This window comes from Helicoverpa zea, chromosome 2 (genome assembly GCF_022581195.2).
Source record: "Helicoverpa zea isolate HzStark_Cry1AcR chromosome 2, ilHelZeax1.1, whole genome shotgun sequence".
NCBI lineage: Eukaryota > Metazoa > Arthropoda > Insecta > Lepidoptera > Noctuidae > Helicoverpa > Helicoverpa zea.
Genome location: NC_061453.1, coordinates 2,118,446 through 2,139,740, shown reverse-complemented (window position 1 = coordinate 2,139,740; position 21,295 = coordinate 2,118,446). Strand labels below are relative to the sequence as shown.

Below are 21,295 nucleotides of genomic sequence, written 5' to 3'. Positions count from 1 at the left end.
AACTAAGTATTGTGTCTGAATAGTGGATAGTGAAGAGGCTAAATTACATAGAGATTCAAAAATGCCGAAGGTCATGAAAAAGATTCAGTCCATTTAATATTATTTGGCACTAGGCACCAAAATCCGGGTTGTGTCTAGTCTAGTTTAAAGAAATTCAGCCTTCTAGTTTCGTCTCTACAAATAATATTAAAAGAAAAACGAAATTACATTTTATTTTAATGCTCTTAATTAAAAAAACTATCGTAGCGGACGCTAAGGTCGCTGTACTGTAAAAATGTTTAATATTTGAATCATTATAAAATGTCGCTTAATAAATAACCTTGAGTTTAATTATATCGCGTCATTTATCTGCCTGTCTCGTGGTTGGGGACGTTGAGCTTAGTTACAGCAAAAACTAATTTCCCACTGCCCTGCGGTTTTCCTCCTATACCAAGTTTAGTTGTTTCGAACTTGATTGTAAAATCAAGTACAATTCTACATTAATTATATTAAGAAGTTCTCTCTCTCTGAAAAACGTCTAAATTAGTTACGTAAAAAAATTACAGGCATCCGTTTTCCATTTTATGTCGTCTACGTTTTATAATTTGGAGCGGTTGTCGGTTTCCAAAATTCGTACAGTTCCAAATTGGCCTGGTGCCCGAAAATCAGCGGTAATATCAACCTCTTTGCTGACGTGTATTTAATTATAAAATCTACTTCATCATCAATCAGCAAGCATTCACGATGATTCTATACTGTAGTTGTTTTGGTACTATTCGCTTAAAATCATGAAATACAAACCTTAGGGAGTAACATAGAAAGTAGTCAATTTAAATCCACGATACGAACTAAAAAATACTGGAAAACGCACATCGTTGGTTTTAGCCAGCTTCGCATGCAGAAACGACTCATATCTAAAGGGGCCTCAAATTATGTCGACCTGATTGCCAATCGTACAAATAAAATATTATCGAATCGCTGAACATGCGGCCCCGACATGATATGACAGTTGTATGCGAATATTTCAGATCAAGTAGTGACAGATACACTCGTATTTTTAAGTCAAATTAAATATCGGGACACCTTCACACACGGTCGGGTAGCCCCAAGCTATTGATTAGCTTGTGTTATAGGTGCCGACAGAACTAATATACTTTACACATATTAATGTAAAACCCAGACCACAGCCAACAAACATGCTCATCACACAAATATTGACCGTACCGAGTATCGAACCCCGGATCCTCTTCTCGCATGGTAACCATTACGCCAACGAGGCCGTCAGTTCTTAACTAATTCTCTCTCTAATGATACGCGTGCAAACTATGACGTCACACTGTTATACGACGCGATAAGGTTTATCTTCTTTATCGGTCAATCTAATGCGCAAACTCGACTAACCCTTTTAATGGTATGGTGGTTATCTTTTCGTGTAATTGTATGTTCTTTTTTTCCACGTTTGTTGCTGTTTAGCTAAGATACTGCTTTTAAAATATGGTTTTTGTAACTCGATGAAGAATATATTTGGTGGTAGGAGTATATTATGCTTGAGAAAATGGTCCTCACAGTGTCAATCAACTGTTTAGCGGACATGTTTCTAAGATATAAAACTTTTATTGACCCGTCTTTCGTCAAAGTTCATAATGTTTCACATAAAAGTTAAGTATTAGTAAAGTAAGACATACCATTTCTTTTTCAATTACATGAATGACTAGCTTTTTTCCACGGTTTCACCCACGTCCTCCCGAGAACCTTTTTTCCCGTTTCCGGACAAAATATGGCGCGTTAGTCTAGTCTCGGAGCCTTTAGGATTAAAGCAAAAAAAAATATTTCCTCTTTATAATATTAGTATAAATTACATCTTCTCTGGCTTACCAGACTATTTTTCTGTCGTTTTCTAGTTTTGGATGTAGCTATAACTTACCGATGGTTCTCAAGAGTCGAGGTCGCTAGCCAATCACTTATGTACCTGAAATGTCAGTTGGCACAAAAACTAAGCATTGTCGAGTTTCTAGGTAGAACAATTTCAGTACCTAAATGTAATGGTTTTTACGTTATACATATTTGTAAGATCTTATATCAGATAGAGACACACTAAGGTAGTATGTACTGAATGTCCCTATGGGAATATAACATGTTTTTTGGGATAAAAGGCTATGAAGGTCTTTTGGTCCATAAATTGTAAGTCTGTGGAAATATATATTTGTTGGTGAAACAAAGAAAAACCTTCACAAATATTTTTTAGATTCAGTTTTGTTGTAAAAGAGACTTTTGTGTACTAAGTTGACTTGTTTTTCTCAATTTACTTTTAAGTACTGTACGCAAGTACGTATACTTAAATTTTATGAAAGTTGAAGACAAGAAAGTAGAACTTCGCCTTCATTAAATCTTATTACGGTTTCTTTCTCATTTTCTTCTACCAATTATAACTTCTAAATATAGCAAAATTTTCTCCATGGTTCTATTTTTCCTGTTGTTTTGCAATTTGCTACTAATTACACCATTATTTACAAGAACATTTTCAATTATAGATAGGTACTTATTAGTAACTATTCTGAGTACCATAGATAGGATTGTAGTCCTCATTATGTCAATTATCGCTGGATTAAATCCTTTTTAGTTCAGTTGGTAGGCAAGACCTACGTCTAAATAGGTAGTTCATCACTTAACGTAGCTTAGGGTTTTTTCCAAGACACGTCACATCATTATTTTTCTATAAAGATCCAGTCTATTTTGGGCTCTGATAACGTTTTGTCATCCACTTGTCATTATACCAATTTATCACGTAGTTGTCTTCCATTCATATCGGCTGTCGTTTGGGAACGATCATTTTCCTTACAACGGTATCATCTATCAAAAAATATATATCCATCTAAGCTCCAGTTTATCTTTTATCTCACAAACATTGACACTGTTCTCAAAATATAGAATAGAATAACCATTTCCCAAAGATAATCTTTCGAAATCTCGAAAGGCGAAAATTAACTTTAGACAAAAGTTAATTTTCGGGTTTCGAGATTCTGCTTCTGAAAAACGATTTATTCTCCTATCTCCGTTTGTAAATAATTCTGAATTTAAGTCCTTATAAATAAATTCGGTGATGCCCGCAAAAACCGGCCGGCTTTCCTAACGCAGGTAAATCCTTAATTAAAGAAAGGATTCCGGGGAATTACGGGCAAACCTGGGATGCGAACCGGCGGACCGGAATATACGGTATACGGCAAATGTCACATTTCTACCACGGTACAAACTAATCAGAAGATACAGTTTGTTCGTAATTAGTTTTGGAATGGGAACATAATCTAACGTACTTTGTAGCCATAAAATTTATAGATAATAATTGCTGATGAAATGAATGAGGCAGTCGCTTCTTGTAAAGCACTAGTACTCAGCTGAATCCGGTTAGACTGGAAGCCGACCCCAACATAGTTGGGAAAAGGCTCGGGGGATGAGGATGATGATTGCTGATGAATGATGATACTGTATAGTTATTAAAAATGTAACAGTTTTGAAATATGAAATTGAATTGTTCATAAAAATAATAGCATGAATTATTGAATCACCATTAACCTGAATTATAACGTTCACATTGAAGGAACCTTTAATAATAAATTATGTAATACATAAGTACCAGCCATCTTCAATATGTAATCAATAAAAATGTAGCACGGTCGTAAAATAGTATTTTTATATCACACTAATTTCACTTGCTTTGTACAAAAAAATATACTATAACTAAACAAAATTATACTGAAAAAAAAAAACAGCTCAGTTTCATCTGGTCGGGAAACCGACGCAGACATTCTTTAAAAAATGCCAACATTATAAAAAAGTACTCCTGTTTCTCAAAGCATTTTTCTTATGTCTTACATTCTTCGTTGCTGAAAGGTATGCTCGCTGTTTCGCAGGCACGGATCTATTTTTACAGCGAATTTAACATCTGATAATGCAGCTCTAAAAAGCTGGCAGTACAAAGTGGGCAAAAATTAAAAAAAAAAAGCTCAAAATTTGTTGCTAATTTGTTGCTAATTAGTTGCCAAATAATCGATTTTTTTGCTTTTGCCGATTTCGAGAAATCGTGAACAATGCTAGCTTCACCATAAGCTGGCATGGATTATAAGATAAAAGTAAAGGTAAAATAAACAAAATCACTACAAATTTGTTGCTAATTTGTTGCTGTATAACCAAAATAAATTTGAGGTGCAAAAATATTTTTTTTTTCAAATAGAAAATTTTTATTTGCTTTGCGCGCTTGAATGTCAATTGTTTCATGAAAAAAATATGAAATAAATTTGTTGCTCGTCACAGAACTGTTCCTTGTCACTTAGAGAACCAGCAACTAAATAGACACCCGACGATCGGGTGTCTTGAACTTCGGTGACTAACAAACCGGCCATGCTGGCTTGAATGTCGATTTTTCCGGTGAAAAACGTTGAAATGAATTTGTTGCTCGTCACAGAGGTGATTAATGTCTCTCAGAGAACCAGCAACTAAATAGACACCCGACGATCGGGTGTCTTGAACTTCGGTGACTAACAAACCGGCCATGCTGGCTTGAATGTCGATTTTTCCGGTGAAAAACGTGGAAATGAATTTGTTGCTCGTCACAGAGGTGATTAATGACTCTCAGAGAACCAGCAATTAAATAGACACCCGACGATCGGGTGTCTTGAACTTCGGTGACTAACAAACCGGCCATGCTGGCTTGAATGTTGATTTTTCCGGTGAAAAACGTTGAAATGAATTTGTTGCTCGTCACAGAGGTGATTAATGTCTCTCAGAGAACCAGCAACTAAATAGACACCCGATGATCGGGTGTCTTGAACTTCGGTGACTAACAAACCGGCCATGCTAGCTTGAATGTCGATTTTTCCGGTGAAAAACGTTGAAATGAATTTGTTGCTCGTCACAGAGGTGATTAATGTCTCTCAGAGAACCAGCAATTAAATAGACACCCGACGATCGGGTGTCTTGAACTTCGGTGACTAACAAACCGGCCATGCTGGCTTGAATGTCGATTTTTCCGGTGAAAAACGTGGAAATAAATTTGTTGCTCTCCGTAGAACTGTTAGGCATCGATCGGAGAACAAGCAACTAAATAAACATCCAATCACCAAGTCTCCTTTAAGCTGATGATTATCAAACAGGTTATGTTTCCTTGAATGTTTGTTTCGAAATCGGATGACCCTAAAAGGCCATTCCTGTAACTTCCCGCTAGATACATTAAGCGTTCGAATGTTGCCGTTTGTTGCGATGTTTTTGAGCTCGTCAATTCATGAGAGCTCAACAATTTGACTTGTGTGTTATTTTGAGCTCTCCTATTTATTTAGTTGCTGGTTCTCTAAGTGACATTAATCACCTCTGTGACGAGCAACAAATTCATTTCAACGTTTTTCACCGGAAAAATCGACATTCAAGCCAGCATGGCCGGTTTGTAAGTCACCGAAGTTCAAGACACCCGATCAACGGGTGTCTATTTAGTTGCTGGTTCTCCGATCGATGCCTAACAGTTCTGCGAAGAGCAACAAATTTATTACCACGTTTTTCACCGGAAAAATCGACATTCAAGCCAGCATGGCCGGTTTGTTAGTCACCGAAGTTCAAGACACCCGATCGTCGGGTGTCTATTTAGTTGCTGGTTCTCTGAGAGACATTAATCACCTCTATGACGAGCAACAAATTCATTTCAACGTTTTTCACCGGAAAAATCGACATTCAAGCCAGCATGGCCGGTTTGTTAGTAGCTCTAAAAAGCTGGCAGTACAAAGTGAGCAAAAATTAAAAAAAAAGCTCAAAATTTGTTGCTAATTAGTTGCCAAATAATCGATTTTTTTGCTTTTGCCGATTTCGAGAAATCGTCAACAATGCTAGCTTCACCATAAGCTGGCATGGATTATAAGATAAAAGTAAAGGTAAAATAAACAAAATCACTACAAATTTGTTGCTAATTTGTTGCTGTATAACCAAAATAAATTTGAGGTGCAAAAATAATTTTTTTCAAATAGAAAATTTTTATTTGCTTTGCGCGCTTGAATGTCAATTGTTTCATGAAAAAAATATGAAATAAATTTGTTGCTCGTCACAGAACTGTTCCTTGTCACTTAGAGAACCAGCAACTAAATAGACACCCGACGATCGGGTGTCTTGAACTTCGGTGACTAACAAACCGGCCATGCTAGCTTGAATGTCGATTTTTCCGGTGAAAAACGTTGAAATGAATTTGTTGCTCGTCACAGAGGTGATTAATGTCTCTCAGAGAACCAGCAACTAAATACACACCCGACGATCGGGTGTCTTGAACTTCGGTGACTAACAAACCGGCCATGCTGGCTTGAATGTCGATTTTTCCTGTGAAAAACGTTGAAATGAATTTGTTGCTCGTCACAGAGGTGATTAATGTCTCTCAGAGAACCAGCAACTAAATAGACACCCGACGATCGGGTGTCTTGAACTTCGGTGACTAACAAACCGGCCATGCTGGCTTGAATGTCGATTTTTCCTGTGAAAAACGTTGAAATGAATTTGTTGCTCGTCACAGAGGTGATTAATGTCTCTCAGAGAACCAGCAACTAAATAGACACCCGACGATCGGGTGTCTTGAACTTCGGTGACTAACAAACCGGCCATGCTAGCTTGAATGTCGATTTTTCCGGTGAAAAACGTTGAAATGAATTTGTTGCTCGTCACAGAGGTGATTAATGTCACTTAGAGAACCAGCAACTAAATAAATAGGAGAGCTCAAAATAACACACAAGTCAAATTGTTGAGCTCTCATAAATTGACGAGCTCAAAAACATCGCAACAAACGGCAACATTCGAACGCTTAATGTATCTAGCGGGAAGTTACAGGAATGGCCTTTTAGGGTCATCCGATTTCGATATTTTTTTTTTGCTTATTAGCGCTCAAGGATGGCTTAGAAAAATATAATTAAAAAAAAAAGCGAAAGAAATATAAAATTGAAAAATAAAAAAATATTAATACTGAATACTAGTCACCAATGTTACCAGTTGATTACGTGGCTATAAGAGTATACTAAAATTAATCAATATATAGTTTCTGGAAAGTACTCAATGCTTAGTTCATTTTTAATGCCAAAGAAGAAATCGTGACTCAGATGATATTTTTTTGTTTGTAAAAATAATTACAGTTCGTTCAGTAATGATTTATATTGTTTTCTATTATATATTGGACCAAGTTGGTTTACATTTTCAGGAAATCTAAGTTTGATGAAATTTCTTTAGAATGACAAAGATTGGTACTCATCGGTCAAGCTGTTCGAAAGTTATAAGCGATTCACATACTTATTCTTACACATATATACAGCCAGGGTGTCACCCTCGTGGAAGTGGTCAAGGAAGCTTCCTAGAACCTCAAAACGTTAAGATCTGATTTTTAGATTTTTAACGAAAAGTTGCTGGTTCTCTGAGAGACATTAATCACCTCTGTGACGAGCAACAAATTCATTTCCACGTTTTTCACCGGAAAAATCGACATTCAAGCCAGCATGCCCGGTTTGTTAGTCACCGAAGTTCAAGACACCCGATCGTCGGGTGTCTATTTAGTTGCTGGTTCTCTGAGAGACATTAATCACCTCTGTGACGAGCAACAAATTCATTTCAACGTTTTTCACCGGAAAAATCGACATTCAAGCCAGCATGGCCGGTTTGTTAGTCACCGAAGTTCAAGACACCCGATCAACGGGTGTCTATTTAGTTGCTGGTTCTCCGATCGATGCCTAACAGTTCTGCGAAGAGCAACAAATTTATTTCCACGTTTTTCACCGGAAAAATCGACATTCAAGCCAGCATGGCCGGTTTGTTAGTCACCGAAGTTCAAGACACCCGATCGTCGGGTGTCTATTTAGTTGCTGGTTCTCTGAGAGACATTAATCACCTCTGTGACGAGCAACAAATTCATTTCAACGTTTTTCACAGGAAAAATCGACATTCAAGCCAGCATGGCCGGTTTGTTAATCACCGAAGTTCAAGACACCCGATCGTCGGGTGTGTATTTAGTTGCTGGTTCTCTGAGAGACATTAATCACCTCTGTGACGAGCAACAAATTCATTTCAACGTTTTTCACCGGAAAAATCGACATTCAAGCTAGCATGGCCGGTTTGTTAGTCACCGAAGTTCAAGACACCCGATCGTCGGGTGTCTATTTAGTTGCTGGTTCTCTAAGTGACAAGGAACAGTTCTGTGACGAGCAACAAATTTATTTCATATTTTTTTCATGAAACAATTGACATTCAAGCGCGCAAAGCAAATAAAAATTTTCTATTTGAAAAAAAAAATATTTTTGCACCTCAAATTTATTTTGGTTATACAGCAACAAATTAGCAACAAATTTGTAGTGATTTTGTTTATTTTACCTTTACTTTTATCTTATAATCCATGCCAGCTTATGGTGAAGCTAGCATTGTTGACGATTTCTCGAAATCGGCAAAAGCAAAAAAATCGATTATTTGGCAACTAATTAGCAACAAATTAGCAACAAATTTTGAGCTTTTTTTTTTTAATTTTTGCCCACTTTGTACTGCCAGCTTTATAGAGCTCAAATGCAGGCCTATTTTCACTTGACAACTTGCCATAACTTGAGAATGTGTAGCTAAGTTTTCGCAACTGAAAATTACGACTTACCTATTGCTTACAGCTGATTTTGTATTTCGTTATGAACAAAAGTAGCTAATAAGATGTCTTATTACCTACAGAAACCAGCCATTATTGATTGATTCACTATTATTCATGTGCAATAAAGTATTATTTTTCCTGAACCTTTTCAGCAAGAACTCAATCCACATAATTTCGTCATTTAGGGTGGAAGTTTCTAGGAGCCTTCCAGGTTATTCTTACGAGGACTGAATGGGCCTTATGTACATAGTTTATATGGAGCTGATGTCGAAATTTAATCTCTAATCGCAAGACAGGGAATAGATCGGTTAAAGAAATCCACCGTCAGAGAGACCTGTAAAAACAAATGCAGTAGTACCTAATGATCTCGCTGTTGCTAACTTCGGTCCACAGTAAAGTAGGTTACACTAAGTGAGTTCGAATGATGCCAATGCACTTAGCATCCCTCATTGCAAATCATTGGGCATCGGTCCAAATACTCGCTACTAATGCAACGTACTTGTGGGTGCTAGAACATTTTCAATTGAAGTGTTACTTTGTAGGCAAATTGGACCAATTGCATCTATACGCGCGTGAGTTCCGAGGAATAGGTCTATCTATCTTATACTATACAGATTGAGAGGTCTTGGTAGGTTTCTTTTTGGACCTTATCTTTAAGAATAGGTTGAAACTGGGATAATTTCGTTATTTTTAGTTTTTTGCTTGAAAACTATTGTAAATAATGATTTTAAGAGTGTCTATGGAGTTTCTTGCCGGTTCTTCTTTATGGGACTAACTCTTTGGAAGCGTTCAACTAGTTTTACGTTTCGAAAGAGCTTTGATAAGCCTGTTTGAAAAAAAAAATACTTTGACTTTTGACTTCGATATTTCTCGCGTTTCATTTTATTACGCAGCATCAAAAACACACAAAAAATAATCGCTTGAGGTAATTTAAATGGATACATTAGCCAAGTACCAGGTAACGATCTCCATAACCTACCCATTTAAATCCAGTTCGTTCACACTGCCAATACATGAACACTGACATAACAAAGAATCGAACCCACTATTTATAAATTACGTGGCGTGTTCGTAAGTATGTTTTCTATTGTGTTATGTATGTGATGTACGCAACTCTATCGGTCGATGAACTTTGTGACGTCACAACTTACTACCATGGGTATTTTCAAACGAGTTATAATGGGAATATGGGAACTTAGGTGAAACAATGTAACATCCTGTGTAAACCATACCCCTATATGTCATACTGGTGGATAATTAAATGGAGGTGTTTTTACACCACGCAATTGCTTCTTGGTCTAGCTGTAGCATGCGCAGCTGCAGTGCACGAAGTCTCAGGTTCGATTCCGGGTTTGGGTCTAAATCGTTTGTGAGTTTTAGAAGCTTTTCATACCTAAAGGTAAGTGAACTGTTTGAACTATACCAATACGCACGAAAAACAAAACCCTTCTTTGCAGTGTGTAAAAAGTTGCGAATAACAGTTGATTTATGACCACATCCGTTGCAGTTGCAATAGCAACAATAACATAAATGCCCATAATGTTTTGAAGTTAATAACATTAGCGATATCCTCAATAATTGAATCAAGGAAGTAAAATAATCGTTGCACGGCTTAAATGCGAGCGTTTCGTAATCGGCGAAACTGTTCTGAAGTTGCCTCACTAATTAATTTAGGTTTCCTTGTAAATAAACTACAAAAATAACATGCGATACTACAAGCTCTATGTGTTGTGTGTGTACACAGTTAATCATTTAGGTATATCCTAATGCCACAATAGTCACAATGTCACGTCAGAGGCCGTCAGGAGGATTTGAGAAAACTCTGAATCTAAGACTTGTAAGATGATTAATAAAGCCCGCAACTCCCACGATAATAAGAAGACGACTTATTTTGGGACAAAACACAACATTAATCCAAACTTAATCCTATATCTAACATCTTATATTTACAGAATACCAACACTATTCGCCATCACCTATCCAAGACGTACTCCCTTGAACCATCCATTCGTCACAAACATTGTGCACACAATGTCTAATGCAAATTAGGACACTTGCACTTGCACAATGATTCACTACGCATCAAACTGCGTAAATCAACGACTGCATGCAAGAAAAACCTTAAGACATTATAATTCGAAGCGGTGTCTAGTTAATGTACATAAACCCTTTCCGGTTGAGAGTCAGCGACACGTGGGAGGTGAGAAGAATTCTTAAGATGAGAGCTGTACATACTGAGTTTTACGTTAGTAGATACTAACTTAGCTCTGCAGACATTGATTTTGACAGTTGGAAAATCCGGAAAAATACGTTGCTAACGATGCAGAAGGGAGTCGTCTGACTTCGCCCAAGACATACCGTTTCTTTTCTTTCTGCTTTTGGGTGTAAGGGATCAAACTAACATCATCCAGTCCCAATTGCTAACGTCACCTGCCTATGATGCACTGCTTGAAAACGCTCTGACGACCGACTGATGGTGATATGACCACCAAAGGATACCATTTCTTTTCTGTTGCAGTAAGAATAATAAACTATCTATTTCAGTAAACGATAATCAATGAAATTTCTTGTACCTTTACGACATTAAATTGTAGTCACACCTACCTACATAATCCCCTACCCTTAGCTAATTCAGCCACTAATGTCAGTTATTTGAATAATCCTCTATCATATACCATAAATAATCATGGCGACCTATAAATCAGGTAGGGCAATTACCAATTATTAGGTAGCTAATAAACTAGTGACGTCACATCAAGCTTGTGCAATCGGTGCGTCTGCGCAGCACACGTGCGCCTCCATACGGGCGAACGTTATCAGCGTGATTTTAATTGCTTCACAAGGATTTCGTAGTTAAAAGGAAATATGTAGGTTAGTGAAGCAGAAAGTACTTGGTATGAGTTGTGATAGTGAGACTGTTGTTTTTTCTGGGTAGGCAGTATTTTTAATACGGTGTTCTTCGTGGTCATGGTTATATATATAGTTTTACTTAAGACCATACTAAGTGTTTCGTCTGCGTAAATTCCTTGGATAAAATAATATGCTTAATTTAATTTTAGTGCAAGTAAGTAAACATTTCAAATCCAGATGAGATAAAATCAACTAATACTGACAATAACATAATCTATGTTTTCAAATCATTGGGCATCGGATTTCCAAGAATCTTATTTTAAGAAATGTACCTAATCTGTAGGCGAGTTTGTAATTACCTATGTAAAATATAAGACATGCTAATAAAGTTCGTAAGACATCAGATAAATATCACGTTACAGAACTACTTAACCTTTACGTGGTTTCTGCAATCAAGATGACAGAAATTAAGTATGATTTATGCTATAAATGCAATTACTTCATGGAAGCAGATAAAAGACAGCTAACTGCTCATATTTGAAAACGGGACGGGTATTATTGAAGGGACGATTCTGGGATTGTTTTTGTATTTTTTGTGTTTTACCATTTATCATCAGCTAAGGTCTGAAAGAGGACATGAATCAGAAGGGAGTGGATTTACAACAGTTAGTATGATGTTTAAAAGAGAGGAATGGAAAAAACTACATATTGCGCCAACCCCAAATTACTTGGAACAGGACAGGAAGAAGAAGACGATCAACTGAGGTCTTCAATATATGACAGAAGCAAAGCTTTTTTTATAGGTTTGTCGATGGCATAAAACCTTTTTCATTGCTATAGACCAAGTGAAAGTCTATTCGTATATTAACTACTAACGTCTCTGCTGTAGCCACAAAACAAAAGGTGTGATAATAATAGACAGAGCTTTTGATAACCATAAAACAGATGTTAAAATCAAAGCCTAAATATTCATAAAAGCTATTGTACCCACTATTGTATTCCAAAAGAAAAATGGCGGACACATGGACAATGATGATGATGATGATGATGTCCTCCTAGCCGATTATCGGCTACGGCGGCTGTTCTCATGTAAGGAGATTAGCCAACTACGCAGGACATATTATAGTGCACGAGCATTTGCGCAGACACAGGTGCACTCACTATTCCTTAACTCTCATAGCCCGATGGGACGGTAATCCGACACGACCGGAGAGAGATCAGGACATCATCAGGACAATACAGAAGCTACAGCCATTCAAAATGATACGTGAATGACATAATCAGTGAGCATTAATGATAGACATTCGGCCGTGAAGATATATTTAGTAGTCGTTTGCGCACTATGTTTACAATATGCCAGACTGAGATATGTCTCAGGATAGGCCGTTGTACCTCTCTCGTCTTATAGCCAGGGTCGGGGTCGATACACTGGGTAAGGTCTTGAGAATTAAAAGTCGTGGGTTCATGGGCTCTTTCTAAAGACTCCGCTCGCTCTGTAGGATTGTACTTATAGCTTTAAATCTTGTGATGTTTTATAATTTCTTGGATTTGCAGATGGAAGTGTAATTTTTAATCAAGATTTTGTTACCAATTCAATATGCATAACTATAGTTGCATTACAATCAGATCAACAAGGTCAACCAACTGTGCGAAATGCATTGCCGCCACAGCTGCTCTCGTCAGCTTTCAATAAACAATTAACGTAAGGTAGTTAGATAGTTATCTGCATCAGATTTCTTTATAGAATCTAAAAATTTAGGTTCCATTCATCAAATCTTACTGAGTAGGTAAACATTTATTATCCAAAACTTGTTTGACCACTAAAAATAGCGCATCCCATTTTCCCGCCACAAGCAAACCCAAGAAAAGTTTATTTTCGTTCGAAGGTGAATGGGGGTAAAATACTCGTAAATATTAGATATTAATATAAATTAGAGCAAGATGGTGGAAAACAGAATGACGTGGTACAGGGTTTATTTATTTATTTATTTAGGGTCAGTGAATTAATAAAAAAATTGTTGTGGTAAACAAAGTCGACATTGACTTTGGTGTAGGACGTGCTACCATCAAGGCTCAGAAAGAAGAAAACCACGTCATTGTTAAAAGTCTGAAAATTCATTTAATTTAGTTTTATGGTCCAGGAATCCCTATTACAATGTCATTTTTAGATATGAATTCTGTTTTTGTTTAGCCCATTGATTCTATTATTGGGATTGGTGTCTGAAACTTTGCTCTTTAGTCCTTCGATAACACGGGTTAGTAAAAATATACTTATTCTCTGCCATAAATGCCAACATATCTTTCAAGATGTAGTTAAACTAATAAACGCATCGTTTAAAATCATAGGTTCACCTTAACCTTCCACCAACATTTCCTGATCTACCAAAAAATTACTGATGCCATCAATTTTGGCGATGGTGACTCAACGATCTAGTTCACCTTGTGAAGAAAAAAGTTGAGATAAATCATACGTAGCCTTTGTATCCTTCGAGTTAATTGCGCAAGTAACCGGAGTGAAAGCTTCATATTATGTACCTGCTGTAGAGGTTATCTCTGTAATTTATATACCATTTTATGTAAATATAAAGTGTTCACTCAAGTTTATTTTATATTTTATTCATGCGTAGACAAGTAGTCATCTTCTACACACACCTAATTCTCATTCATCATCGTTTATTTACTCAAGAATATCAGTCGTCTCATTTACAGAATCTTCGTCGAAGTACAAAATTTCGTATGCCATGGTGGTACGTATGGTTTGATGGCTATGTGTGACGGCTGTGTTCCCATGTGTTGGTTCCCAGAGCGCTGGGGCGCCGGTCGGCCAGGTCAACCGTTTGTTGGCACACTTGGATGCGGATACCGTCTAGTATTCCAACCCTGTATGTGTGTATACGTGTATCGAGATCTGGTTCTACACTTGTGTCGGTTTAATTTACCTATTGTGTATGATTACGGCCCTTTTTATTTAAGTGTGAACCAGCAAAGTAACTATTAATAACAGTTTGAAAGGATAAGTCATAAGTCCTTGATTCACTAAACAAGACAATTGAATCGGCAAGCCAAAAAAACAAAAAACAAGTGACGTTTTCCGAACTCGTCATAGGTGGTCTGATATAACCCGTTCCTTCACAAGAGGAAACTTAAGTCACAATGCGAGAACATTCTAAGCGTATGGCTTATGTTATGTAAAAGATATTTTCTATAGCTTCGTAAGATGGCTGCAAACAGCATTAACTGCACCCCTTGAATCAGATTACGATTATCCGAAGCCATCTATAGTTCTCGTTGCATCTTGAAGTTATTTCATTTGTTTGTTTTCAACAATATTATGTATTACAGACATTCCAACAAATTATAATTGACCCTGAAATAGTTCGATAGCGTCATCAGATGTTTTGACGCTTGACCATATTACTTTTAATTGGCATTACATTTCTGGGGTCAAATACGAGAGCCATGATTTGCTCGGGCGGGCGTTGATGTGGTTCGAAGGTGACTCGAGAATTTTTCATTGATCAATCAAGCTATAGAGAGGATCTTGAAAACTGTTGCTAATAGCAATAACTAGATTTTAGATACAGATTAAGATATTCGCATTACGCTAGACAGAATTGTAAATAGGCACTCCATGGAATGATTATTGCATTAAATAAAGCGAGAGCATGTAATTAGAGCTTCGGAGCAAATTGTTTTCAGTTCCTGTGTTTGGCAAGCTGTCGTTTCTAGGTAATTAGTGCTGCTTAAGTCATATCTCGAAATAAAATTGGCGAAACTATAGAATTTTGCAAAAAGCGTAATAGCTGCGTAAGAAGATTTCGTCACGAAACGCTTGACATTTCTTATCTTTAAGATATTATAACAAGAAAATCAAGTTATAAGTATAAAATATAAGAGGGATTAAAGTGAATTAAGTTTCCTCGGAAACAACTGCCCACTTGAGTGGTAAAGGAATAATTATGATGATAATTTCTGAAGAATACGTGACGCTAGAAAACAAATGAATACGAAAAAACAGTCTACAGTGTAAGAAACAGATGCATGTAATGAGATCGGAATCTACTCTAAAATTAATCATAGTGACAATAGAAATAGCTGGTATTTCTAGCGTAGTACATGTGGTTGTAGATAATTTCTTTGATATAACAATGTTGATTCAGACATTGCGTAGCCTACACGTGGGATTGTTTCAAAACACGTTATTTGTTATTGAATCTTGGCAGACATCGCCGTGAGTTCACTCCTCTCCTCCTCGAAATAGCTCGTTGCCATCGACTTTTCGTTTCTGTGTTCAATGAAAGATGGTTCGTTAATGACTCTCTTATTGGCATCATAGATAGTCGCTCCTTGTAACACACTGGTACTCAGCTGTCGGTTAGGTTGGAAGCCGACCCCAACACAGTTGGTATAAGGCTAAGCTGATGATGAAGTCGTTATTGCTATGATTACTTTTGTCGAATGCTTCTGTTGAATCCGAGATTTTCTTTTCTTTGCGACTGCCTTATTTTAATTTGAACGCATGGACTGGAAAGTTTATGTTATGTTTTTGGTCTTTATTTCAGCTGTTATACCTACATCATTATACAAATATATACCAAGGCTGTTTCCATTCTTATACCTTAACTATAATTTGTTCTATAGTTCCCACTTTTCCCTTCCCCAGTTAGGACGTTTTGCCAAATAGTTGATGGCTTCTATTTTGAGTTATGTTACGTTTCTTCGCGTGCCATTTGGCGCGTGGCACTGGCCGTGACAGTGATGATTTGATTTGTGGTTGATCCACTTGCTTGCTTATATTACTTTCGTTAATGCTCCCATCTTCTTCGGGACTCAGATAATTTATGATTTAATGAATGATGACACCAACAATAAAATATGATTTTGTACATCTCTCAAAACTGTTATTTTTATTTTAATGAATTGCAGCTTCTGTATTTGTTGTTATTTAGACTTCAAAACCAAATGTTCAGACTCATATAAGCGGGTTTGTTGCAATGAGAACAATTTCATAGTTCAAGCATACAATTTTTTTTAACACAACGCCAAAAACCCATGGAATTTTAATGGCTCAGGTCTACATTTTCTAGGAAAATTACAACACATTCAGATTGCTGCAAAGTCGCTGACTTGCCATAAATTCTTTAGGACGTGATCAAACTACTAAATTGTAGTTTTATTTTCAACATTTTATGTTCTCCCCTATTTATTGTGGTTTTCCCACGTTATTTTGCAAACGCTGTTGCTATAAGACCAGTTGTTGTTATAATACCTACAAAGAAACTGTTACGTAGGTACCTACATTGATGTAGGTATGAGGACTAAAAAGCGAATTATAATTACAGCTTGTCATAATAAAAGGTGATGATTTAAGAGGCATCAAATGTAGTACTTCAGAACGGCAAAGTTAATTCACGAAAGTTGTAGTGTTTTGTTCGTACATTTTAACTGTGGTGAAGTCACTAGTACCCAACTTCTTTTACAGAAGCTTTAAAATGAATAACTTTTTTTATGTTCATGACCTTTGCTCAGCTAGGCTAACGTGCTTCCTCTCGTCCTATTGATTTACGAACAATAGATTTTCCTTATAGCCAGTAATTACACAATTAACAGCGTGTATAAAACCGCGCGTGTGTGTAGGATAGTATTTACCACTAGTTTATATTGTTGAAGCCTAGGGATCGAATAAGCTAGTCTGCGAGTTGAACGCAAAACAAATGAATGAAGCATTAAATATTGTGGAACCCTCTGAGCTCAAAATCGGAGTAGTAAAGAATGTTTTGGAATATCGTGGCTTTTTCGTAACTTTTAAATCTAGTAGGCTTGGGGTGAGATTTCTCGTACTCTATTGGACATGGTGGGCCTATAAATTCTTATGATACGATAATACCTCACCTCGTCAAGGTGACTGTGAAGAGATTTTCTTAGATTGGAACTTTAGAGAAGTACCTTATTTGCAAATATTTGATTTTCAGTATCGTCAGCATTGAGTAAACCGGCACATTTGCTTCTTTATTATCGCCTTTCGACTTCCTTGGCCATCAATTCTGCCTTAGTTGGTAGGTAGGTAAGTAGGTAGGTACCTGCTATCACCGTCCTAAGCATAACTTGTATCAGACATTGTTACCATAATTATCTTAAGAAACGAGCATGATAAACATCTAGGTGCGTGTGCGCAACGACACACCGTAGGTAATTGATGGCTTGCAGTAAACATGCTATAACTACCGTTCTATCTTTAGCTTCAGCTATCATGCAACTTCATTATAAATACAGGTCTAGGTAGGTCTTTAACACAGGCTATATTTAACGAATTATTTTTTATTTTCGTCGGAAGTTCTATAACATTTTCACAATGGGGTCCTTCAGAACGCTCGAAATATTTTCTTTTAGAAGTAATCCCAATTTTAAGGAATTACTGGGGCAGATACGTACGTAGTACCTAAGTTACGTACCCACACGACAAAAGATTATTTTAGAAAGTAAGTACCCTTATCTAGTATTGAATGTTTATTTCGGTCAGTACCAAAATCTAATGAAGATCCAAGCTGTTCATCTACATACACTTGCAAAGTTATCAAAACTCCTAAAATGCTATTCGTGTTAATGTTGAGAAATATCAGGTAGACGTTAAGATAACATTAGTTATTTACTTGCGACGGAGAAAAAACTATGCTAATTTAATTTAGCAAGGCGTGCAAATTAATTTATTTCGTCACGCTCCGCTGGTGGGGTAACAGTTAAGTAGCTTAGCTCCGTAAGCATATCAAAATCTTCTTAACCAACACTTAGGTGGGAATAAATATTGGCTTAATTTGGGATTATTGCCTTTTAAGTCTTTAACTAGGTAAAAATTATCTTCCTAGGAGAAATTAAATAGGTCCCTGCATAAAAGTTTTCTCAATAGGAGTACTGCCTGAGTCTTGGAAGGTACCTATGACATCAAGGAATTCTACCTTCTATTTTGTAGTAGAACGAACTAATTCTGATTAACATATTTTTTGCAATACCGGTTGTACAAAAACAACAATACATTCAATCTCGAAGGTCGCTTTAAATAATCAAATTAAATTACAGTCACTTACCTGACGGGAATATATTTAAAAGGAGCACACACAACACTAGGAATCCTGTCAACATTTTCCCAACAGTGCAATTTCGTTCACACTTGACAAATAATCAAAAAAATTAACTGTTTGCATTGTGTATTTGAATAAAAATTAAAACAGATACAATCACTAGTCACTTATTATCACTCACATCACTAAAAACTGTTGATTTTGATCAGAGTAAAAAATAACAGTTGAAGCGATCGTTTAAACTCTCGATGCGTGAAATCGGAACGGAGCTATCATTTTGGCGCGAAACAACACGTCCGCGCGACTGAACGCGGCGAGGCAGACTTGCACAGGCACACTCGATAGTTGATTAACCAACTCGTTGGTACCGGGCTCGGCGGCTGTGGCGCGAGGCTTGTTTGGGCGGTTACCTATTTACCTACGACTCACGACTGTTGCGACGCGGCAGTAGGTAGACTGAGGTACTCCCTATCGCGCCATTACAGTGTATCCAATCTTTCATTGCATGCACTCAATATTTCCTCAACCGTCCTGAATTGCGGTGAAACTGTCGGAAATCTTTAGGCCTTAGGCACTCAAGCAGTAAGCACGCCGGTGTGGCGTAGCGGTTAAAGCGCCGGCTTCTCAAGTACGAGAGTGCGAGTTCGATTCCAGGTCAAGCAAGAAATGTAATAGATCATTGACTTGACTGTCTTAAATTGAGTACCGATGTCATATCATCAGATACCTTAAGTAGATAAGACTGGAAACTGCTATAAACAGACTCCCAAGTACTAAACTAAAGAAAATCCTGGGAAAATGACTGAAATCTAGACTGATCTGTAAACTTGCATCCGGAATGCAGGATCAGGAATTGTTGGCCATCAGGTATTTTATCAGGTATTATGGTTATTGTTTGTTAGAAACAAAAAACTAGACTACATGGTAGACAGACCTCTTTATTTTTAGTCATCTACCTACATAAAAATACTACTTGTGGCGTTTCCGAACGCCACTGCGCTGGCAACCCGAGAATTTTATTATGTTTTCATATAGACATCGGGTTATCCCTCTCCGTGGGGGGGGTGGTGTGGCGTTTCCGGACGCCACTGCGCTGGCAACCCGAGAATTTTATTATGTTTTCATATAGACATCGGGTTATCCCTCTCCGTGGGGGGGGTGGTGTGGCGTTTCCGGACGCCACTGCGCTGGCAACCCGAGAATTTTATTATGTTTTCATATAGACATTGGTTATCTATGGAACACATCTTTTTTCCAACGGACACGAATAATTACTCGACACAAAACTACTTTATTACAAAGGCTTCGAGTAGAACATTATTCCTCCGTGGTGTTAATAGCTTATAGTGATATTATATGTATCGATGACGACCAGTGAAATACATGGTTACACGTACTAATGACTTTCACTTGAACCTCTCCGTGACGAACAAAGGGGACCCCTGAGTTCCCAAATACTAAAACAAAACGTAAGTAACTAAAAACCAATCATTTCCTCTCTTAGGAACTATTTTATGGCAATGTAGACGAACAATTTACTTTTGGTACTTATTTACTCTTCTCACTGCGTAGTAACCTTCGTCATATCGCCTAATTCGGCGATACCAATATTCTTAAGGTGGAATTTCAAATTACGTTTCATCGCCCTTGCCTAACCTTGAAGAAAAAATGTGGTAAAAACTATTGGAGCAAACAGGTTCCCTACAAACAAGTAGATAAAGATTATATCACTTGTGTATGAGTCACAAAATGTTAATGCTATTATTTTTTTCTACCATCTACTTAGTGGTGAAAACGTTGGCAACTCGTGCATCAGTGTTGCCAATAATTACAGAGCATGCGTTCCCAAAATATAAGCGTAATTAGTTAAGGAATTACATTTTTTTAGACTTTTGAAAATATAATCTCAGAAAGAACTTCATATTATATTGCTTCTATTTTTTTATGTTTTAATTATACGAAAATAAAATAATACTTTATTTACATACGTTATTGTAATACATTTATATACAAAGTTACTATTCTACTTCTTAATACTACATTTTATATATTTGTCGGAGATAGTCAATAGTACGGTCACTGAACGAGACGCAAGCGCGCCCTCTGGTGGCGTTTCCGGTGAATCAACAATTTGGCGCGCTTGGCATAGTCGTGGCGGTCAGCGTGGCGTCCGCGGAGCTCAGTCTTAGCGCACTCTCGGTTGAGTCTTAGTTCAGTCTTCATTGAGGCTTCGTCGAGTCTTCGAGGAGTCGTCGCGTTACTGCATTTCGTTACGTGTAGTGTATCTAGTGTTATTGTAAAGTCTTGTGATTTTTGAATTGTAATGGTTCTTCTAACCTAACAGACAGACTTGTGTTGCTGGGGAGTTTGTTCCGCCACTTCTTCTCCCCAGCCAAAACACATAGGAAGTGGCGAAGGGCGGGCGTTTTGGGGGCTGTCTTTTGTTCTGACTAATTTGAATAAACGTTTGAGTTTTCAGTTTCTTTGAGTTATTTCTTTGCTCGATTATCCTACCTGATGTCGGACGATAGTGCCATCCTGATGACGCCTCCGACATCAGAAGTGGGATGCAATCCGAGCCCACATGCGTTTCGAATTCGCCATGCGAAGATAAATTTCTACCCACTAACAAAAAAAAAAAATAATGGAACGTCGATAATTTAAAATGGAGTTTGTAGTAGAACATTCATTAAGAATTTCAGCGAAGGTACAAGTATGGTAACCACGGTTATGGTAATGGTATCGTTTTCCATTGTTA

The 21,295-nt window shown here is 37.2% G+C and overlaps 1 protein-coding gene across 2 annotated transcripts in view; it reads right to left on the bottom strand.

Annotated features, from left to right (window-relative positions):
• The window catches only part of LOC124642531, a 102,200-nt gene extending 83,307 nt beyond the window's left edge, over positions 1 to 18,893 (bottom strand). For both annotated transcript variants that reach the window (XM_047180974.1, XM_047180975.1), the window contains exon 1: positions 18,544 to 18,893. In XM_047180974.1, coding sequence (XP_047036930.1) covers positions 18,544 to 18,598 — 55 coding nt within the window. In that variant the 5' untranslated portion in view covers positions 18,599 to 18,893. The remainder of the gene's footprint in view (positions 1 to 18,543) is intronic.
• Positions 18,894 to 21,295: the final 2,402 nt, after the last annotated feature.